Raw genomic sequence first — 24,877 nt, 5'->3', positions numbered from 1 at the left:
TAGTAAAAATATTTTCAGACAGTAAATACATTTTGACATCCACCTTGCGTGATGACATGCGCCTGGTTGACGAATTTTTATACCACAAGGTGGAGTTTCTCCAAATATAATAATGACTAGTTCAATTAATTCTTTGTAATCGTCTCTAGGATGGTCATCAGTAATTTTTTTTAAACAAAATGAAACAATTTCTTGACAAATTGAGGAAATTATTTTTTCAAAATTTTTGTTTGTATTCCAAACTAATATTTTTGTTTTATCAATTTTTTTCCATGAACTTTGAAAGCGTTTAAAAATAGGTATGATTGGTCGAGACGATACGTATAATTTCGCCTCGTTAAATGCAGCCTGGATAATCAACTCCGAAGCATGATGCCTACAAGCAAAATAAATAATGTCTCTGTTCAATTTCTGCTCCAAAAGTGTAGATGGCCCATTTAGCCTGCCGGTATTTGATGCAGTAGTATCAAATACAAAACCTTGTACCTTATCAAGCAAAGACCATTTTTCTAAACAATCATATACGGCTGATGATATGTCACTTACTGTGCCTGATGGGATTTCTGGAACGCCAAGAAGTTGTTCTCCATTTGGCGTTGAGACAATAACTGGAAGACGATCAACTTTTTCTTGATTGGTTAAGCCAGGAAGTATTTTGTATCCCAATGTACAATAACAAAATCTATATTTAAGCTAACAAAATCTGAACGAACTTTTTCTGCAATTTTTTTTCGAATACTTTCTCGGCTATTTCTAATAGGTGTTCTATTAATAATATAATTAGTCGAATTTAAGGAAAGACTTTCTATACATGCTGTTAATAAATGTACTGCGTCTCTATCACTTACCTTGCACTTACCTAAAGCTGCGGAAAGACTTGGTGTCATAATTGATTTTTTTGCCCTTTGAACTCCATATGAACAGGGCATATCTTCAAATTCTTCATATTCTGAATTTATATTACATTTTGTGTCCTTCTCTTCCTCGGAACTAGAGAATGCCGGTGTTTCAACTATAATATAATAATATAATAATCTATAATATGATCAATGAATAGAAAGCTACAATAGGTAGTTGAATGTTTTCAGTATTAAAATTGTAATAATTACCTAGCTCACTATTTGAAAGTTCAGCTTCATACTTCTGTCGTTTTGTTGTCTCTTTATTTTTTCTAATAATTTGTCTTTTTTTTCTTTTTTCATATGTTGCTTGTCAACTCTTAGCAAACAACTTGGACGACCTGGTATTCTTTGTGAATTTCTTTCTTTATCAATTTCGATTTTCATTATGTCAAATGTATTTGCATGTGCTATGTCAAATAAGTTGTCTAATTTTTTTTCAAACTCTTTAATCTGAGATTTATATGTTTGCTTTTCAGTTCTTTATGTTTTTCGAGATTTCGTCATAATTCATACGACTTTTTTAATTTCTTCATACAATCTGCTCGATCTTTTATTGAAATACGTGCTTTTTTCCAAAATATGATATATTCATCAATAACTAAATATGCGCTTTTTCGTTTGATTGGCAGAGTTTACTTATTGCTAATGATGTAGACATATTTGTAGAGAAATTTAACTATAAAATAACTGAATTAATTACTAGTGCTGCTAAAGTTACTACTATTTCAATAAGTAAATTAAAAAAAACCAATAAAACAAAATATGGATAACTTATGGTCTTCTTATACCATTAAAAATAGACAAAAACTTTATAAAAAAAAACTTAAATCACCTTTTGATTTAAAACTTAAACAATATTATATCAAATATAGAAATATTTTGAATCTATTAATTAAAAAAGCTCGTTGTTTATATTATAGTGATATAATACTTTTATCTAAAAAAAATATGAAAACCACATGGAAATTAATAAATGAATTCTCTTATATTGTAATTCTAAGAAAAAGAACCTCCAATAAACTGCCCGAATAGTAACGTTTCATATATTCCTTTAACTAAAAAATCTGATATATTGAATGAATTTAATAATTATTATATTAATGTTGGAAAAAGTATTTCTGATGAGATAAATACTAGTAACTATAATAAATTAAATTGGAATGAATGACATAATTATTACCATATAAATGATTCAACTTATCTTGATCCAATATACCCTTTTCAAATTTCAAATTTCGTTCAGAAAATTCCAGAAAATTCTTCTTATTTTACTATTATTCTGCCTCTTTTTAAATTAGGTGACAAAAAACTATGTAGTAACTACAGACCCATTGCATTAACTTTAACTATATCTAAAATTTTTGAAAAACGTATTAAAAAAGACTTAATAATTTTCTTAATAAAAATTCATTTTTTTCACCAAATCGATATGGTTTTCGTCCAAATATCTCAACCGCGGACCCATTAATTAAAACTTCCTACATTATTCATGATAATTTGGATAAAAAATTCAAAGTTTTGGGTATTTTTCTTGATTTTAAAAAAGTGTTTGACAGTGTGAATCATGAGTTATTAATAAACAAATTTGATTTCTGTGGTATAAGAGGTAATGTTCTAAACTTAATTAAATCTTTTATTTTAAATAGATCCCAACAAGTTAGAATTGAAAGAACACCGAGTGATATAAATATCAATAGTTTTTCGGTGCCACAAGGTACTGTTTTTGGCCCAATATTATTTATCATTTTTATTAATGGACTTTTAAACTTAAACCTAAATGTTGATATTTTGTGTTATGATGATATAGTGGATATATATATTTAACCGTATTCAAGCTTATTTGCTTATAGGATGAGTTGCAACTATTTTAAATATTTATTGTATATTTAACTTGTTAAATTGAAATTGTTGTAATAAACTTTATTATTTTTATTATTATTATTATTTATTATATTTTTCCTAAATTAACTGCAGAAAAAAAGCTAGTTGAAGTTTACAAATTTATTAATCTGATTGAATGCGTAATTCCTTTAAAATATAGGAAATTAACTTTCATAAAGCTTGGATTATTCTGATAAAGTTACACATTTTCAAATAACTTTAGTGAAGTCCAAATCAAGAACTATAATGACTAAAGATAGATTTAATTAATTAATACTTTTAACTATAGGACAAGAATTGACAATACATTTAAATCCCGAGGATATTATTAATTATTTTTCTTGAGTTTATTTAATTGTTTGTTATTATATGATAAGGTTTTTGTTAAAATTTTATTTTAATCTTTTTTTTAGTTTTTATTAACACTACACAATCTGTAAATTTTTTTTTAAATAAGCCATAAGCAGTGATGGGACTTATCTAGATAGATTTTTTATCATCTTTTATCTTATCTATATAAATAACGCTAAGTTATCTAATTACTTATCTAAGATAAATTTTTTACTTATCTAGGTAATTGTCTGAATTCTTGCCAAGATTAGAGTTATTTTTATTCTTGTACGGAAACGAATCCAATAAATCAGAGATTATCAAAATCGGTCCAGCCGTTCTTGAATTATATATTCTGTAACTAACTAGACTTTTTTTTATATATAGATTTTGTATTCATAATTATAATTCGTGTATTATTAATAAGTAATTATTATTTCTTGGTATGACATTTTGTTTGTATTTTCATGTGGGGAAAATATTTTTGGTATTTTTAAACTCTAATTTCTTACTTTTCCATGGAAATTCCAAATATAGTAGATATTTTATTTTAGTATACACACGTAACTCATACGTTGAATAGTCAATACTTCACTCTTGGAACCCGTAAAATCGTAACTACTTATAGAATAATGAAAATCATCAAATTAAGATTATATGGAAAACAATATTGTTAACTTAAAATAATCTCTTCTGTATTCTGTATTCATCCTGATACTTACTAAGCAATTTTCATTATTTTTTTTTTTGTCACATTTTTAGTGATTAACTATCATTAAATATTGTACATTATATATAAATACTGCTTAACTGTACACTACATTACTACAATAAATATTAAACACTTAGGTACCTATTGATAATAATGATTATAATTGAGTCTTCATAGATATTATTATAAATATGAAATATTGACCAAATATCTATGATTTTAATAGGATAAAAATGCATAATAATCTTTTAAAAGATCCAATATATGTCACGAGGCAGTCAGGATATAAGAAGAATATCGATTAAGCCTGAGTTCCTGTCAATTATTATTGAGTTTATCCTCGCATGTAAATTTCTCATAATTTATATACATTTACTTTTATATACTTTTATAGGGATCAAAATATCTTTATTTATATTTTATATTTTAATCAATACCCAAGATTTGCTAGTGAAGAAACCACTCGCAGTGACCATACTTGCGTTACAGATATTATTAATTTTATTAGAGTACACGAGCACCAGGGAATTATAATCATAGGCGCAATTTAGGGGGGGCTTGAGTGTGCTTAGCACCCCATTTCGAAATTAGACATTAACCTATGTCCACATTAGGCGGAATCTACTGTATTTTAATTGCTTCTTATAAATATTTATATTCAATTTGTAGTATACCATCGGGTAACTAACATCCGCTAACATTATATCATGTATTGATACTAATGTGGCAAAACCGAAACGGAAACCAATATCAATACTTACTCGTATTGATATGCAGTTCCCACGGAACAGAGCCTATTTTTAATATCACAGAAACAAGCTTCCTTGTTCACATCCGTCAGAATCCCCATTGACCTTACTCCTCTTATCCTAAATAGCTGCCTATAAATACGGTATCCATTTACCCATACATTTAGAATAGTAGAATGATTTAAACTAGTGTTAACTAATGACTCCGTTTACTGCACCGACGCTCATCTGGTCGTGAAGCCCGCGCGCCTCACATCGCCGCCAGCTCTGAGAGTCAATCTTTATTATTTTCGGGCAGAGCTTAAATACTCTGTCCTCACACTTTCAATTATAAATTACTATTTTATTTGTATTAACCACATATTTTATATATATTTTATTTTATTCATTATTATACATATCTGTATAACTTTAAACCATCGTGTTTTGTCATTTAAACACCTTCCAACAACTCTACATCACAGACGTGAACCGTTCAAGTATTTATTCGTCAACGGTATATTGTGTTGTCCTCTTGCAGGCCGGCCCACTAAAAATTGAAAACAAAGATATAGGAACTTATTCAGTTGCACTTTGTCTTGAATATTATATGAATTTTCTTCCATGTAAAAATAAAATTACACCCATTTTAGTTATTATATTTTATAGTTTTGTAAATTCATCATCATATCAGTTTTTTTTAATCTTAAATATGTTACCTACATTATTAATTATGCATTTTATCATGTATGCGACGATATAAATAAGAAATCAATAAATAGAAATATACAATAATATAATAATATTATATATTGCAAGAAAAATAATATAAATATTATGTAAACAAAATGTAAAATGTTATTAAAGTAATGAAATAAACATAGAAACATTTTTTAAGAAATTAAACATTTATATAATATTTTAAGTCATCTTCAATATCGTTGATTATGTATTTCATGTTCGGCGAGTTGGCGTTAACTTCTTCATCTTGATGTATTTTATTGAATCTATAAAATATTACAACAGATAAATTTTATTTTATAATAAGAATTCAAAAATATTAATATTTATCCTAAAAATACCATTATCTTTGAAAAGTGGTTTGCTTTCAAAATAAGCTTTTTATTTTATTTGAATGTTTTCAAACAATGCTGCACGAATTATCGATAAAACAAAATTAGATTGATCGTTTTTCAATAAGCATATTATAATAGGGGATAACTGTTGAATAATATCTTGTAAATATTAAGATTAAATTATATTTATAGTATGTTGGAATTTAAAATGGGAAACAAAATTGGAGAAAAATATTTGTTTACTACTACTAAATTGCTTATTTAATTATTAATTATCTTATTAATTAGTCTTACATGATAAAATTAATTAATATTTATAACTCTATCGTGATTAAATATTTCGAAATCAGAAGTCAAAATGTCGATCGAAAATATCGATCGACATCCTCCGTATAAAATAAATGTATATGTTATATGTATAATATTGTTAACAGTACCTATATGTAATTATTATATTGCTGCATCAAATCTGTTTCTTCTACGAAATCGTATAGTAAATCATAACAGTCATTTTGAATGAATTAAGTCATTAGTTGAACGGTAAGTGTTTTTTGTCTATGTTTAAAACGAGATCCCTTCGTAAACTGATCTGGATCTGAAACTAAAACCGACGAAATTAATTTATCCTAATCCAACCTGTTGTTGTTGCAAACTCCGATTTTCACCACCCTAATTTTCTGTTCAACGAATTCACAAACATCAATACTACACAAATTATATTAATATTTAAACCGATGGCTCAGTTTCATCGATTTCAGTTGTTTCATCGTTTTATACCTCGATACCCCAATCAACTCACATTGGTTTTGAATAATCGATAAAAGTCTGTGCAATATTTTAAACTCAGTTTAGAATAACATTATATAATTACCTTCATGAATCCATTTGTTGAAGTAGATATCATATCGTGTATTTTAATGGTCTTAACGCTGTTGACATAACTTTCTCTAAACGAATCACGTTCTAGTATTAATAAATACGCAAAAGCTTTGGCCAAGCTATATTTGACTAGAAATACATCTAGAAATAATAAATCATGTTATTAGGAGAGTTATTAAAATGTTTAATTAATAGTATTTAAAATTTCGAACCAATCATTTGTAATATTTTACACAAACAGTTAACTTGTAAATCTCCATTTTCTTTTAACACATCCGTTATCAACCTAACAATGTTTCTAATCTCTCAATGGATATAGAATAAATACAAAATTTTAATTCAAATTATAATTCAAAATATATTATATAGTATGTGTATCTGAAATAAAATATAATTTATTTATTAGTTGGATTTAACAATAATGATGTTATTGTGGTATCTAATTGTTGCTCGGTACGGGTGTTCGTTGAAAATGTAATATTTATATTCAATAAACGGGTCATTAGCAAAATTAAAACAGAATAATGCTAAAAATATTCACACTTCACTTATTGAAACAGTTCTATTTTATGGAACAGAGGGGTTGATATAATTATTCCTTTAGAACTCGGAGCTAAATAAAACAAGACACAAAATAAAGTACTTTGAGGTATCCGTTATTTTTTTTTTTTTTTAAATAGTTTTATATTATTACACCTACATAATATATTTATACAATTTTTCTAAATAATATTTTTATTTTTTAGTAAATTATTTTAAGTAATTATTTTGATTAGAAGCTTGGTCTCCTACCGGGTACATATAAAACTACCGAACGATGCTCTTACAAAAATTGTTCATTGTATATTTCATGTAAAAATATAAAAATTTTAAACGATTCTCTATTTAATATAATGCTTTTATATCTTTAAAACGTTTTTTTCATGAAATTAAGACTGCTTATAATGTATTAATTCTTATAAATGATTCATGAAAATTCAAAATGTTCCTTATCTGAAATATGTCCTTATCTATACAATTTATAATTGATTATAATTTATAAATAGTATTTACTATCAGATATCAATTGTATTATATTATTCCGATTGTGTTGAGGAATCGTCTGTCAGTTGAGATTTTGGCTCTTCGGGAATTCTTCAACGTTTTTGAGGTAATTGTCGTATGCAAAAAGATTATTACTTCTTATCCAATGCACACGACGATTAACAGATACCCCTATGGAAATTAAAAATAATGTTATCATTGGTATCAAGATCTTCCAAAAAACACTATTTTATCTATATACATCGTACACTTTTTACAACTTACCATCAGAAAACAAAAGCACTTTCTTTTGTATCCTATTTACGTTTCTGTTATAATTATTCGTATTCATCTAAAATAAATTATTAATACATTATTAATTAAATTATTAAACAAAATTATTATACAAAATTAACTTGCAAGTGTGAATTGGACAATGGACCGATGATTATAGTTATGTCTAATTATTGTAAACGTTTAATGATATAAAAAAAATACGTACTCCGGGACCTAAGAAAGCCAAAATTGAATTTGGCTCCCTGTCAATACATATTTGTTCTGTATTAATTTTATTAAATATTTTATTCTCTAATTGGTACAGCTACAAAAAAAAAAACATTATATGGGTATTGATGCTTTCATAACACGATCTGTGAACTTACATCTGACAATTCATGGTCCTTCGTTAACCTCATTAAGACTTTCGGCGCCACCCTACTTGCCAATTTGGTTAACTTCACCATTTCCTCCTTAGTCATGTTCACTGGTGGTGACGTGACGATGCCGTCTGCCCTTTGCAGCAAGAGGACATCGACAAAGAAGTCACCCACCAGGAAGACGATTCGGTCTTCGACCCCATACACACGAGCATTGTTCCGGGCGAACGCGATTTTGACCGGGTCACTGTCCATCGCAATGACTACATAAAAAACGCGAACTGTTACGAGTCCAGTGTTAGTATACATTACGATTTAATATACAATTAACGTGTTAAATAATATGACAATAATTGTATTTTCATGTTGTCAGCAATATACCTTTGCGGCAAACCATGGCCAGTTGGATCGCGATCGCACCGGAACCGCAAAACGGGTCAAATCACAGTACCCAGCGACTTACACCGGGAAGCCATCAGTTTTGCCAAAACTTCTGGAGGCCCGGAGTAAAGGGTCGCTGTAAAAATTGTATAATGATGAAAACACAAACGGAGTGGATACTATAACTAAAGACGTTCGTCTGTCTTACTACCTGGGTCTACCATAATGCCGTTGTTGAATTTCGAAAATCGTGCAAACCGATTTTCCCACAATTTATAGGTGACGTTCAATTCCTGGGAATAGTACGTAGTGATTAGTAAATATTGGAGAGTTCATTCAGATAATTATATATATATTAGATAATATCCTGTTGATGAATATCGTATAGTATGTATTTGTTTGTTTGGTGTTACCGGGGCTGGGTAGTATCTTAGACACTTAGTATTTAAGATACGTATCTGAGATACAATTGTATCTTGTATCTAGTATCTTTTTATGATTAAAGACTAGATAAAATTTATTGTTATGTAATAATAATTATTAATAATTCGGATTAAAGTTTTTCACGTCAAAGGCATATACCTTCATTTCACTTGATAAATGAACTATATATTCAATATTTGCTCATAATAAAGATTATATTACATATTTTCTGTCTACGCGGTATTTGTGTAGTGTCGTCCGATTTTAAGAATCTATTACTAAAAACATGGATAATAATGTAATTGTTAATATTCCAAAATCCTTAAATGGAACATTCTATACAATATTAAATTTTGATGAAATAATAAATGTAAATTGAAAATTTAAATTATTTACTATTAATAATTATTAATATTTATTATTAATTATTAGGCTTAGGGACTTATAGCTCTAAAAAATACACAAATATGCATGCAAATATAATTCAAAAATCATTAAAAAATGCATTAATATGCATAGTACAGTACACAAAATAAAACGTGTTCATCGGATGTAAATGTATCTTTAAACTCCAAAACAAAACTTTGTAGTCGGCTACTCGTAGACTGTTGTACTTTCAGCATTACTCAATATTATAAAATATACGTTTACGACGTTTTACGTATGATTTGACGTTGTGTGGTTGCGAGATGCAAAAACAACGACGAATAATAACAATGCCGTAGCAACCAAACATTGCGCCCGGGGTGAAACTTCAAAATGCGCACTTACGTATTTTCATTTTGAAAATATTACGCTTATTAGATTTTATTTTCGATGATTTTTTTGATTATAATATGAAGGTTAAAGAATTTATAAACAAAATATACGACATTGACCGTTGTAATTTTTAATATTAAACGCAAGATTTTCATATTTGCGTTCTCCCAGGAATTGCGTCCGGGGCGTAGGCACCTCTCGTCACCCTTAGCTACGGTCCTGGATAACAATCAACTAAAATAGACAATAAACAAATAATCTATTATTCTATATCAACTATTATTTTTATCGACATCCGGTCAATATCTAGCGAGTTATACGGTCGATACAGTTTTATAGTATTATTTATACTTACACGAAATTTATAACGAGATATGAGAGGTAGTTTGCAGATAGTATATTACTGAAAGTATTAAGTTCTCTTAATATATTTTTCTTTCGAAATATGTATCCATAGTTTTTAATTTTAAATTTGGAAAATTTGTCAAAATATGCAAAATAAGCATAAACATTTTAAAATATGCACTTTCCTGCAAAATCTATCAAATATGCAAAAGTATTGATATTCAAATTTTAGATCTGATATCATGGCACCGAGAAATGAATTTATTTCGCACTCTGCTATATTTAACAATAATTAAAAAAGTATGCAAATGCTAAAAGTCTCTAAGCCTATTAATTATATATATATATATAACAATTATTATTTATTATGTACTTAATGTAAATGAATAAACAAATAAATAAATAAATAAATTATCTTGTATCTTATATGTATCTCAGCTACCTGCTACCAGCTATCTTGTATCTAGTATTTTTGAAAATATCGAAGTATCTTCTGTTTAGGTAATTTTTTTAAGTATCTTGCTCAGCCCTGGGTGTTACACTGTTAGCAATCGTTTTACTGTGATCGACTGTTGCAAACAGTCAGCGGCAAATTATTTTGCCGCCCTCAAGTTCACGAGTTATTGAAATGATAATGTTTTTTTTTTTCAAATCCACTCAAATATTCTTGTGTGCGTTTTTGGGAAACAAATTTTGGTCCCGACAAATGAAAAGCGTAAATGTTGATGTTCTATAACTATACTGCGCACAAAATCGAGTCGTATCGCGTACGTGAAAAATATATATAAGGGCCACCATTCCGCGTTGAACACGATCGTAAATAATTAATGGTAATGTGGTTTTGCACTCACTTTGGCGCGATTTTCTTCCATTTTCGGTAGTACGTAAGGGACGATTTCGTCTTCATCGTCACCAAACGTACTGACTTGTTCTGTCGTCACGCGGACACTCGTCGCCGAGTCGACTGCATCGCACATCAGTGCAGAATGCGCCTGCTCGCTAGTTACTTCGATGACGTCGGACACGACTTCACCGGCGGACGGGTAAGTCTGCGTGCACGTGTCAACGAACGTTGCGCAGGAGTCGCCGCACGCGAAGTCGCGTTTGGCCACTCGTGTGCCGACAGTAGTGATGAAGTCCGTTTGTGAACCGCATTCCGTAAAGGATATGGGACTGGTAGCCATTCAACCACCGACGTTATCGCGAACCAGAGGGCCGTCTCACTGTTCTTCCGGTCCTGTGCAGTAACCGTGATGCGCGAAACCCGACGGGCTAAAGCGGGAAAAGTGCGAGCGAGATGATACGTCAAGAAAACTCCAACGAAGATCGAAAGGTGTCGTAGCGCAAATAAAACCTCAACCGTACGCACCTTGATCCTCTGTTAACCAGACCAGGAACCGTGGCCATCTACAGATTAAACAGAAGGTAATCAACTGCAATCGCTCGTCATTCCTGTTCGCCTCCTGAGCAGGACCACTACGGTGATCGGAACTGAAAAACACATAAATATCATGCATTTCAAGCGCGGAGGCTCTATCGATCGAACGTCGGACGCGAACACTTCTCGACGGAGCAGAAACGTCGTTGTTACCCGTTCGCGGCGCATTATTGCCGTACCGTACGACGTGTTACGGTACTGTCGTGTAGATCCGTTTACCTGATAGTCAATCCCATTTTCTTGAGATGAGTTGATGTTGTTGATGGTACTGATAAGTTTACACTTAATATACCTTGGCGCAAAATTGTTCTGCTGTTACGCAAGGCAATGTCGAATGTTATCGTAATCATTTATTCAACAGTTATAATAAAGTTGCAATATATTTGCCGGATAACGTTTAAAGTAGGTTACGTAATCCATACCGTAAATGGCCATAGCAGAAAAAATACACAACTTGAAATCAAATCAAATCAAATTTAATTATAAATAAAATGTTATTCTTTCTGCAAGTAATACTAATGTATATATAGAATCTATATATCAGAATCACAAAGGTATACTAGATGTATTTGTAAAACAGGATGCAAAAATAATAGATGTATTTGTAAAAATTAATATTTTATGCAATTCAAATTGGCACGGTATAATAATACAATAAATTGTGAATATAAATAATTATGTATAATTATTATGAACCTAATTTTAATATTTCGCTAAACAAAAATATCTACATTACATATCAGTATTAAATATTAATAATATTAGGTAATTTCCTATTCATAGTTGTAAATGTGCCAACAAAATATTCGATTTTTACAACATCCCCTATGTTTTCAATTAATGCCTAGGCATTGATGATATCATCTATTAATGTTAAGCATTTAAAATATTAGCTAAGCATTTTTGTTATTACCTAATTTACATCTTTTACTATAACATATATAATATATATATATACTCAGTATAAATTAAATATTAATTGTTGTGTATTATTTTATTTTAACTATTTGCCCGCAATTTGTAGCGCCAATCCTGATTAAATATATCTACATTATTTTACGATGTACAATCATTTTCTTGTTTTGTGTTTTATAAGTACTATTGTTCTATATACTATAATTATGTTCTATTATGAACATTTTGAAAAGTTTATATTAATATTTACATCATGTATGGAATTATAAAAAAATGGTTTTTGTATTTAATTTACACAAATGTCAAGTCATAATTCATATTACTTGTAATTTTCTCAGTTTGGATCTGTGCGGAGTATGCATATTTTACACTCTACACGTGTAATATTTATGAGTATATTTAAATATTATATTCAATTTAAACTGTTCACGTATATAACTACATAATATATTCTACTTTCTGTCAGGTATATTTAGTTTTTTTACTTATGATTTAGCGAGCATCTAGGTTTTTATTCACTTATACTAGTATTTATATTATTATTATTATTATTATTATTTTTTTCGTTTTCTATAAAGCTACAAAAACTATATATAATTGAACCTGTACTCGTCGCTTGATGTACTTCAAACACGAACTAATAACACTTTCGTTGTACATAAGTTAAACTTACATTGAATATAAACTATGAACTCAGCTTTTTCTGTTATAAGTTATAAAAGAAGATATTATGATTATTTTATTATTTTATTGCCACATTGTGGCAATAAAAACCGTTTGTTTATTCGAAACTAAAATTCGTTGGGAACATTTTTCAAAATGTAACGCTCAAACATAGTTGATTGGAAATAATCAACAGTCATAGTTTTAATATCCTACAGAATTATTATATGATTACCGAATGATATGTAACGTTCATTTTATTATATTTTTCTTTTGTGGCTTTTAAAATTCTCTAAACGTTTTTACAACCAAAATAACATTGCGCCACCTATCCCTGTCATTCACAATTTCTTTCCAAATGTCAATTTATATTATTATGCAATTATTAAAAGACAATTTGATTTTAGATAAAAACGATGACTTTACCGAAAATTTAAAAGTTCTCTTGGAAGTTCTCAATGAAAAAACTTTCGACAACCGTCAACTATTGAAATCAACGATGTTCGCAGTTATGTATTATAAACTCGTTTCAATAATTGTCATGAAATTCTAATTTTGATTTATAAAATGTTATCTGGAAATTTACTTCACGGTCATAATATTATTCCAATAATTCAAGTGTTTTACTAATTGCATGCTTCATATTCAATAAATTATTTTATAATATTATTTTTTTTACTAATTTTGCATTCTATATTTTTCTACATCGATTCAATTTCTATTTTAATTTTTTTCTTTGGATTTATTTTATCAGTATAAAGTGCTGGTGACATTAAAATGGTAGTCAATAAAACTTCTATCGTTAAATCGAAAACCCTACGGTTTGAATTATCGAGAACCCATTGTGAGTGAAATCACATACTTCTGATTCTATTGCCGGTAGGTATACGAGTAGGTTTCGACTTATCCATCTAGCACCCGAATGCATCAGTTTACGATATGTATATTTATGTTGTATAATACATACGTATTGAATTCGCATCAAATGTAGAGTACATTTTACTACTCGTGAGACGTGCGGTTTAAGACCACTCACATGCCGAATAAATTTACGAAACATACGTGTTATAATAATAAATATTTATCATTAAAAAAGAAAAAAAACTCATAAAACAATATACAATATAATATAACATAACAAATAAAAGTCAAATATAAAGTGTAACCGCTGCGTGACTTCTTTTCTCATGTAAATCATGTAACTGTTACGTTAAAACACATATTTTTATTGAAAAAATATTTTACAGATTATAAATGGGAAAAAAAATGTTTGCATTTATTGTTTACTCGTTGGGGGTGTAAGTGGTCGTGTGGTATAGGAGGATGAAAAGAAATACATCCGTAACAACACATTTGGAACGTCATCAACGCCACCGCACCGTTGCCAAAACTCGATAGACGACCGTGCGAGCGGAAAGCGCGACGGAGCGCAAACTTGGTGGCGAGGGACGTCGATCGCCTTCAAAGACGGATACGCGTGCCGTCGATACATATTATTATTATTATTATTATTACGTCATTCGTCGACTGAAGCGTATTCTGCCGGTCGTCATCGATGGTGGCGGCGAGTTAAAAGTCGAAATCCTATTTCCGTCGCTAGCTATCGGCGGCCATCGAACGTTCGCGATGCGCGTGTATCCGTATACGATTCAAGAAATAGAAAAAAAACAATTCGACGTTCCCGGGGTGATTTATAAGAGGGCACTGGGACGGCCGCCAATGTCTGTACTAGATATTTATCATAATACACGTCACGCCAAACTCATATGGTTGTGTAATTGCGCTGCCACCCACCGGACGCGGGAATAAAAAATAAAACACGTCGCGAAAGAGCGGAAACGCGATAACGCGGAGGGATATTGTAATGTAATAATTCTGTAATGTGTTCTTGGTGACTGCAGAAGTGCACGCGACCTATGCGGGGGGGGGGGGGGGGGACGGGGGGGGGGTTCGCGGCGGGTGGTGGGCGGGGGAGAGGAAGAGCCGGCGATGGCAAGGGCGTCGAGCGCGCGCGCGCACATTTTCGTCCGGTCGATGCGTATAAACACCATACATTATCGTTACGGTAATAAATTATTGTTACACCGGAGCAATGCTGGTTTACATTATAAAATTTATGCGTAACTGTTGATTGATGAGTGCATTGACGAGCGTATTCGAAGCGTTGGCGGCGCGCGTATTACGATGTTAGGTGCTGCGGACTCGTACGCGCGAACGGCGAACGGCGATCGACTTACGGTTTGACGCTATTTTAAGCATTCGGTGCAGCGTATGGTATTTTAACGCAATCGGTCGCGCGGCGAAGCATCGCAAAGCTATTGTAACGATTTATCCGCGTACATCAACGTTGACAACTGTTAACAGATGTCTCTCCGTGAAAAAAAAAAACATTGGTTTTGCCCAAAAACTGCGTTTACGTCGGTTCCGGTCGAACTTTAACTGCGCTATGATCGCGGGCATTGTTCAGTTCGAGTCCTACATTGGTGTGCAATGTTTCGCGTGATCCCGCCGTATTCATTATTACGCGTGCTCGGCGTTCCGGCTTTGTAAACTATATTTAATAAATTCTGTCCGCGTGTTTATGACAATGAATCGCGGTTCGTCGTTATTATTTTTTTTTAAACATATTATTTAAGATCAAGTATTATTAACTTTTTTTTTTTGACATCGCAGAGGGGGTTCCTGGATACGACATTACATTTATCCACGATAATATCGTGTGATGTGTAATGTATGCGTGCGCAGGGGGTCAATGAGTTCATCGGTGGTGGTCGGTAGGGCACGGAAACAATCAATCGTTTGACCTTTGTGCGCGCGAGGGGATAAATCGATGTGACGGTGGCAGAAATCGCGTCGATCGGCCGAACGAGAAATTAGATGAAAATTTACCGTTTATCGCGGCGGCGAGTTTATTTGTTATTCTTCCCCTCGTGATGTGTATCCGCCGCGCCGCGCGCGCCAACGGGGACAAAATATTGATCATTCAGTTTTTGTTTACACGCTCGTCGCGGATTCAGAACCTCAGTGGGCCTCTCGTGTTCGGGTACAGATGTCGTTCGGAGCTGACGTGGTCGCCGCCGCCGCCGCTGCCGCCGCCACCGCCGTCGCTGCTGTTGTCACGTCCGATGCGTGTGTGCAACAACAGCGATCATCTGCCGTGGTCGTCGCTACAGCTTGCCAACTGCCCTGCACTGAGGAGACCGGGATACCGTCGTAATAATATTAGTACGTACACGAGCACCGTCGAACAGCCACCCCCTCCCTCACGTCTCAACCACTGGTATACCTAATCTGCTAACCCACCCCCAATCCACTACCCTCGAGCTCCGATTGTATACTATTACCGGCGCGGTTACTCGGCAGACCTGGCGCTGAGCACGGTAGCCGTTCGGCACGCTGCCGCCGTGGTGCAAAGTGTCAAGTCGAACCGCGCTCTCGGACTATTGCCCGCCGCTGTTGTTGCTGCTGTGATGGCCGCCTTCGCTTTTGCCGTCACTCATTCGCACGTAACCGCTGACCTGGACGGCTACACTCATAAAGTAAGTCGTCAAAATACCGCGGAACTTCGTACACGTACGCGCGCACGCCGCTGTTTACCAACGGGCAAAGTTTGCCGATTTTCGCGGAGACAGGACCGTGGTTAAGGTAAGGGACGAATGAGACAACTACATCCGGATGCTATAGAATTGTTTAAGCATGGCGCGTACACAAACAAATATTTTCTGGTGATTTTAGCTTGTACATGTGCATACTTATAAAATCTATAAACCACTTTTACTCTATAGCGAGGGTGCTCAACTTGCGGCTCATGCTTTTATTTATAAAATTAAAATTCACTTTATTATTATTATGAATTTCAATTTTTCAGGTATAAATTTATAAAAAAATTATCAAATTATATAAAATGTATCTATAAACATTTTGGCTCTTGGTATTATTGTATTTATCCGTGTGGCCCGTGAACCTATTCATGTTGGCAAACGCTGCTTTATAGAAACACATTTAATAATGTTCCTGAATTTCGGGGGTTGAACATCCCCATATATACGCACCTATTGTTCTTGGAGACATGCAGTAGATGGCTGGGGAATTATCAATAATTCGTTGCTGCGACGAAAAGCAATCGTATGTATAACGCAGCGTCATAAAAATACGCATCCACTGCATGGTGAAAACGGTTGGTTTTCATCTTTGGTCACGCACATCAATGTAATACGCAAAGGATGCGCATTCGCTTTAGCGTATATTCCTTGTCGTTTTGGAACAATGGTGTGTGTATGCATCTGAAAACTACCCCCATGCAGACAACCCAACCCGTCGACCCAAGTGCAACCTAGACGACCCTAGGAAGTAGCAGGAGTAATATCAGCACTTCATTTGATTAGGACACGTTACCACTAGGTTTTTACTATTTTGATTATTATTATTATTCATAACAATGACGAAGGGGTTAGCCCATCCGATAATTATGCGATATCCATGTCGGTAAAATCTTGTGGGCCGTAAAAAGTTTCGACCATTATTTCAAACTGAATGTCGGCGATGACGACAGATACCTATATTATACTCTTCAGCTATGTCCGTTTAGTGTGCGTATGTTTGTCGATGCATTATTTCGCCGGAGCGCCCGTGCTCGCGTGTGTGTACATAATGTATGTATGTGACATTTACGCGAACGGACGTAATAATCGTTTCGATATACATACACAACTCGGTTATAGAGAACACGATTCATGTGTATAGTGCGTGTTAGTGCTTTCCATGGTCCGGTCTAGTACGGTCCTAACATACAAAAACTATTGAATCGTCGGTATAGTCCGGTTCAATAATTTTTATAATTATTAGGAGTAATTCGGTTCAGTCCTCAGATCAAATGCATTATTTTCAGTCCGATTCAGTTTAAAAAAATAAAATGAAAATCAGTCCGGTCCCAATCATAGTACATAAAATCTAAATACAGATATTTTTACGAGTATGTAAACAAATAAAACGAAAAAACCTACAACTCTAGGTAAATATTTATTTATAAAGTTGGGTAGTCCGGTCCAGTGTAATACTAAACGCCTCATATGGTACGGTCTGGGCTAATACAGACTGAACCTATCCTGACCGATCCATAAACAGTCTAAAATGTTTTAAAATCGAACTGAAAGTTCGGTTCACAGTCTACTTTATTAATTGTTATTTAATTACTGGTCTAGTCCGGTCTAAAAATAATATGAAGCCTTCGGTTCAATTTTGGTCTTAACGTTTAAGTGTGATCCGGTTCGACTTCGGTCCCCTGGTAAAATTTGAAGTCCGGTCTGGTCCTGAAAATAACGGACTGTGCAGAGCACTAGTGTATGTATATGAAAGCAGATCATCGAGTGGCTATATTTGGTGTACCTACAGCCGGTGAGACACTCGCTATTAAACGTTCGATTTGTATTATTATTACGGATTATATACGAGTATGACATACGTGTAAAGGGTCTTTTGGTTTTCACGCAACATACATTAATATTGTTTTTCTAATTTCAACTGTAGAACGATAAAATCGACGTACATAGAAAGCTTATATTTATTTATTTATTACTTAAAAGGGGAAATCTGAATAATAATTTTGAAATTTCAAAATATAAATCTTTAATTTCTTATGGCTGATGCGAAGATTTTAAATTAGCTGTTATACATACAAATTTAATTTGTATTGAATCTTGTACTTTAAATGATCCTGTTCGCACGAGTTCGCAACGGCAATACTAGATGGCTTCAATGCTATATGTATTAGATCCCTATATTTTCTTAGATTTTTGTTTCTATTTGGTTACTAATTATAGATTTTTCTTTTAATTGTAAAAAAATTGGAGGTCTCGAAAATGCTGGGAATCGACTACTAGGGAATTCAACTTTCAACTATTATTGTATTCAATTCGTTGAAAGTATACATACAAATTGATATTTTACGCCGCCCAAAAATGTGTTGCATTGTTGCCAAGCGTATCGAAGAAAATCAGAGAGTGGATAGTACAAAGTATATTGTGTTTTGCTTTCCGAAGTCAATTCTACTATAATTTTAACGTTGAACGTATTTTCGTAAATTATGTCTATTCCGGTGATTCCCAACGGGGAAGGGGGGAAATATAGAATTGGCTCGATGGGGGGATATAGCGATGATAAAATCACGAAAATAATTATGTTATTGTACATTTAGAATGTGTAAAATTAAAACATTTTTGGATTATTCCGCATCGATAACAATTATATTTTATAATGATAGCGGATAGACTTTTTCACATTTAACCTAACATTGATAGGTACAAATTTTGATTCTTTCCACTAAAACTCTAATTTAAGGGGGGAATGAGATTTTTTAAAATTGATCAGGGGCATAGGATGAAAAAGGTTAGGAACCACTGGTCTACTCGTAACATTATACAGACATTTGTTGTATATCCCCTACGATTCGATTTGGTATTATAATGGACTGGTGTTGTCGGTCAATATTATTGCGTTCGTATTCTTTCGTTTAATCTCATTTATGGATAAAAATGGTCTAACAGAGGGTTAAAAAAATTAATTAATATAGAAGCACCAAAAGTAAGTACGTAAACAATAAATAATTAATTGTTAGTTAGTGCTATAATCATTTGATAATAAATAATATATTATATCATTTATTATCAAATTCTTACATCATCATGTGTCATCTTTATCAATAATTGAGGGTTGTCAAACGATTTTTCTCTTAAGAAAAAGAAACTATATCCATTAGATGGTTAGATTATGCGAGTAATAAATTAACCAAAGTAAAAAATCATTGAAGGTGAATCATTGAAGGTAAACAGAATCACTGTTTACTATAGCATGGGCGCAACTAGAGCCCAAATATTGAGGGTGCTGAAATTACTGAAAATAAAATGAAATAGTATTTAATTGTAATTACTATAGATTATATAGATTTGAAAAAATGAGGAATACTACATTTGAACTCAGGGGTGCTAAAAACCCTATTGCGCCTCTCTAGTTGCCCCTATGTACTATAGTAAACTATAGTTGCTACCTTCTGAAAGAAAAAGAAAAAGCCAAATTTAAAGGGTCCAGAAATTTGCATAATGAATAGTGAGAAGTGGTTTTTGATTTTAATATTTTTATACATAGCTATTTTATGGATTCATTTTCACGATAAAGTTTAATAATATGCAAATCTCGCGAGATTGATGTGTGTGCATTTTTGTCGAGGATTAAGAAAATTACATTTTCTCATGTATAAGTAGAAAAAATTAATTTAATCGTCGGACTCTTTGAGTCGGTTAATCGGCATAATAATATGATTTGTTGAACGAAATATGTATAGGGTATACCTACCAACAATAAGTTAAAAGTTGTAACAATAATTAATATTAGTAATGAGATAATTTTTAATTTTTGAATTTTATTTTTTAATATTTTATTTTGCTGTTGAGGACAATTAATACAATAACACCTACATTAATAATGATTAACATCATGCAAAAGTGCCCATTATTAGTATGCATTATGGACTCATGGAAAGACCGGTGGGAACGTTGCCGAGGGACTGTTGAGGATTTCAACCGAGAACTATGGGTGGGGTGTAAGAGGAGGATATGAGAGGTACCCACCGTTTTCGGATCAATATCTCATCTGCCGACGTGTATATGTGTATATATATATATATATATGTATACCACTGAACAGGACGTTAGTGTCAATCTATTTTATTAATATACATGCGTACATTAAACGCTAACCGAGCGTATATGCCAGATAAACAACCGTTTGATAGATTCCATGTGTTTTGAATATGTATACTCGTGTGTGTAAGTTTGTGTGTGCATGTGTGTCATATATTTTCTGCGCGTTTATGATATTTTTTTATTGTTTGTTACTTTTTTTTGTACACCTTAACGGCCGGAGACTCACACTCGATTTTTCATACGGCAGTCTAACAGTGAAACGTTGAATTTCGAATTTTTGCTTGCGAATTGCTACATGTATATAACACATCGTTCATGATAAAAACGTAACACGTGTCTGACGTGTCAAAACTTTAATCGATATTATATTATACATGTACATTATTTATACGCGTATGTAATACTTATACTATAGGTCCTATCGACTATTCCTACGTGTTTTCGATAAGTATATTTTTTTATTTTATTTTTACGGTTATTAATAACTGATTATCTTTGTAGGTTGTATTTGAAAACATCAAAACAACCCAATTTGTTCAACATTTACGAAATTAGTTTTATTTCGATCATGGGAATAATAAAATCAAGTCTACTAAATAATTTTTATAATATTTTATTATTTAATTTCGTGTATTCAAATTACTATGTACGTAAATGCGTATATTATAATTATTATACATTGAGTAAACGCTAATTGAGAACAATCAATATTTTTGGGTAGACACCTGCATTTCGAATTCTGTTTTTTAATTGGCTGTTATAACATAATAAAACACATATTGACCTTTGAATTTCTTAATTTAATTAAACAAGCGCAAGCGCAATAAAACTTTTTTTTCTCGAATGACAACCATCTATTTTAATCATAAATTATTTTTTTCTTAATTTTTTAATGAATTTAGGTATTTAAACCAACTTTCTAAGTTCAAAATTGACCAAGTTACAGTAATAAAAATAAATAAAAAAAAACAGTAAAATTTCAGTTTTTACTGTAACTCTGAAAACAACTATTCTAGAATTGTCAAGGCTTAACATTTTCATACCTATTTATTAAGGTGATGTTAACACCTAGGCAATTATAATTGTAACTAATGTTAATTTTCACTTTAATTTGTACAAGAATTATAACTTGTAGCAGAAAAACCATAATTAAGTATTTTATTTATTTCGTTACAATTAATGGATCTATTGGAACTAGTTATTAATTGATAACAAATTTAACTCTTATTTAAGTTCTATAAATTGATTTAGTTATTAATTAATTTAACGAATAGATTGTCAAATTGTTATCTGCCGCGAACAAAATATGATTTAGCAATTCTTTATTCGTTGTAGCTATAATTTGTACAGCAGCCAATTGATTGCATGCTAATATTATTTAATTTTTTTAATTTTATAAACAATATTTAATTTAAAATTAATGATGATATTCCTTAAGCCTAAAAAGAAAATATTATTTTTTAACATGCGGCGCACCAGTTCACAATGCTTACATAGTTCGTAACTATTTGAATTCACAGTTTCCAAATTGATGGCTAGAGACATACAGGCTCTTTTAGTAGCCACTACGATAATCTGATCCTAAGCCACTAGATTTTTTTTATGAGGTCACTTAAAAACAATTGTGTATGCTGACCCACCAATAAATCTTCAAAATTTAAAAGGTAAAAGAACAGCAGCATACAATCAACTGACTACTGTATAAATTATAACTGTAACAAATAAAGAATTTATGTGTGCTGAATCATTTTTTGTTCGCAGCGGAGAATAATTTGAACAATTTATATATTAAATTAAATCAAACATATTAAATGTGTTGAAAAAACTCCATTAGATTTTTTATTTAATAATTATATTTTGTAATTAGGAACAATAAACATTAATTTTCATCCTATGCATGATAAAACATAAAAAATGTATAATGAACAGTGTATAATAAAACCAACAAAATATTAAATATTTAAGTTAATATTTATTATTAAGCTATAATAAAGAAATTTACTAAATTAAAGTGCTCAGTTTCATTTGTAACACTCAATATATATCCTCTTAATTTTAAATTGGAATTCTTTATTAAACACCATACAGTATTTTGTTTACTTATATAGTTATGTAGTTCTATAGTTATATATATTGTATATTACACACCAAACAAAGTTTGAAATCGATCGATTGAGAGCTTATAGGAATAATTTTCAACTCAATTATATCGAATCCACACATATTATTGATGCATACCATAATTAATGGAGACTTTAAATTTTTTTACATTTTTGGATGTACTTAAATCGTTTTATATTCTGATAAACGAATATTTAATCATTAATTAGTTCTGGAAAAAATATATAACAATTTTTTTAATCTTTAACAAAATTGTGAAAAATATAAAACATATGTTTTATTTATTCCACACAGAATATATGCTTAGGGCATAATATATAAATTATTAACTATACACACAGGTGTTGATAGAAGAATCCAGCCAAACGTGACACCAATCACACAAATTTTTTTTTTTTAGTTAAAGTTATTATATTGTATTATATAATCTAAACTAATTTTAATTAGTTAGTTAGTTAGTTAGTTAGTTTAATTAGTTAGTTTTAATTAAAAACTAATACATATAATTCCAATTAGATTATCAATTTTTCGAGTTCATTATTATCGAACTGTATTTCTTGTACTTTTAGAAAAGCATCAATGCTATTTTATTTTAAAATGTTTAATATTGCTACACCATTGAAAAGTTTTTGATACTTTATAAATTGATGGTAGTATTCAAAAATGAAATGTTATCGGTGTATGGTAGTAAACATTTTGTACAAAGTTAAACTCGTCACAACCATCTGAAATTTCAATTACAGTACAATCTCGGTAATCCGGTCGTTCGATTATCCTATACGTCCAGTAATCCGGCTATTTTAACCTATACGTACCAATATGTATTTATTTATAAAATTACTATCGTACTAACGATATAATAATATAACGATATGTTAAATAAGACTGAGTAATGACAGATTAAATACGAATAAACCTATTAGATATTTTATTTTTATTCAGTTAACGTTGGAGTATTGTGCGTGTTCATTGTGTATACCGGTTAAAGTGTATTACGAATTACATTAAAATATCGTAACAATGAAAACAAAAACATACTACTTTAACTTTAGTTGAAAAATTTAAAATTTTAAATAAAATATAAAATGGTGACAAGTTAGTAAATCTTTCTAACGAATTTGGAGTAGGTCGTGCTACAATATATGATATAAGAAAAAATAGCTAAAAGATAAGGTTTTTTTTCAAAAATAACGAAAATTTAAAAAGTATGCTCAAAACATTAAAAACTGGTGAGTTTCTTGAAGTTGAAGATGCATTGTATTTATGGTTTTTGCAAGAACGTAATCGACATATACCTATTTCGGGCGAAATTTTGAAAGAGAAAGCTAAGTATTTTTACAAAAAAAAATCACACACAAAGAAGATTTTCAAGGTAGTCACGACTAGCTAGATAAATTTAAAAATCGTTTTGTTGTGTGATTATTGAATATGACGGGAGAAAATCTGCATACAAAGAAATTTCAAAAAGTTATTCAAGAACTATCATTAACACCTGATCAAGTCTACAATGCAGATGAAAGTGGTTTGTTTTGGCGTCTTTTACCGAAAAAAACATTTGTTTACCGTGAAGAATCTAATGTTCCTGGACGAAAAATAGCCAAAGACAGAATAACTTTTATGCCTTGTTCAAATGTAATTGGCACTCATAAATTAAACTTATTTGTTATTAGTAAGGCAAAAAATCCTAGAGCTTTTAAAAATTTAAACCTTCCTGTTGATTACAAAAATCAAAGCAAAGCATGGATGATCAAGTCTGTTTTTTCCGAATGGTTTCATGGAACATTTATACCTTCAGTAAAAAAATTTAACAAAAAACATAACTTATCTAAAAATGCCTTGTTTATTTTAAACAATTGTCCTGAGCATACTATTGATAATTTAAATCACAGTTTTATCCGCGTAATGTTTCTACCACCTAATGTTACACAAATTCTGCAACCAACGGATT

The 24,877-nt window shown here is 31.2% G+C and overlaps 2 protein-coding genes across 7 annotated transcripts in view; one reads left to right on the top strand and one right to left on the bottom strand.

Moving 5' to 3' along the window:
• Nucleotides 1-5,478: 5,478 nt before the first annotated feature.
• Nucleotides 5,479-11,036, bottom strand: LOC112680578 (trimethylguanosine synthase-like). Of its 3 annotated transcripts, XM_025550729.1 has the most exons (9): nucleotides 10,538-11,036; nucleotides 8,569-8,861; nucleotides 8,194-8,450; nucleotides 8,034-8,132; nucleotides 7,817-7,883; nucleotides 7,562-7,723; nucleotides 6,501-6,649; nucleotides 6,067-6,230; nucleotides 5,479-5,560 (listed from the first exon to the last, which is right to left on the bottom strand). In XM_025550729.1, the coding sequence occupies exons 2-6, from the start codon at nucleotides 8,582-8,584 to the stop codon at nucleotides 7,614-7,616; spliced, it is 549 nt and encodes a 182-aa protein (XP_025406514.1). In that variant the 5' UTR covers nucleotides 8,585-8,861; nucleotides 10,538-11,036; the 3' UTR covers nucleotides 5,479-5,560; nucleotides 6,067-6,230; nucleotides 6,501-6,649; nucleotides 7,562-7,613. The 3 variants fall into 3 exon arrangements, with proteins under 3 accessions (XP_025406514.1, XP_025406513.1, XP_025406515.1); XM_025550728.1 differs by lacking the exon at nucleotides 10,538-11,036 and having other exon boundaries at nucleotides 8,194-8,608; XM_025550730.1 differs by lacking the exons at nucleotides 8,034-8,132; nucleotides 10,538-11,036 and having other exon boundaries at nucleotides 8,194-8,608.
• Nucleotides 11,037-16,134: 5,098 nt separating this feature from the next.
• The window catches only part of LOC112680577, a 53,164-nt gene continuing 44,421 nt past the window's right edge, over nucleotides 16,135-24,877 (top strand). Inside the window, exons 1-2 of one of the 4 annotated variants that reach the window (XM_025550725.1) lie at nucleotides 16,135-16,336; nucleotides 16,475-16,650. The gene's annotated coding sequence lies outside the window, so the exon portion shown is untranslated. The other 3 variants (XM_025550726.1, XM_025550724.1, XM_025550727.1) reach the window with 3 other exon arrangements.

Source organism: Sipha flava, unplaced genomic scaffold, assembly GCF_003268045.1.
Source record: "Sipha flava isolate LNK unplaced genomic scaffold, YSA_version1 177_pilon_pilon, whole genome shotgun sequence".
NCBI classification, from domain to species: Eukaryota; Metazoa; Arthropoda; class Insecta; order Hemiptera; family Aphididae; genus Sipha; species Sipha flava.
Note: the sequence above shows the minus strand (reverse complement) of the source record. Positions and strands in the feature narration are given on the sequence as shown.

Coding starts and splice junctions, on each gene's coding strand:
- LOC112680578 (XM_025550728.1), bottom strand. CDS start 8,496: ATGTATACTAACACTGGACTCGTAACAGTTCGCGTTTTTTATGTAGTC. Junction 8,133..8,193: donor AGGACCATGAATTGTCAGAT/GTAAGTTCACAG, acceptor TTTTTTTTGTAG/CTGTACCAATTAGAGAATAA. Junction 7,724..7,816: donor AGTGCTTTTGTTTTCTGATG/GTAAGTTGTAAA, acceptor TAATTTCCATAG/GGGTATCTGTTAATCGTCGT.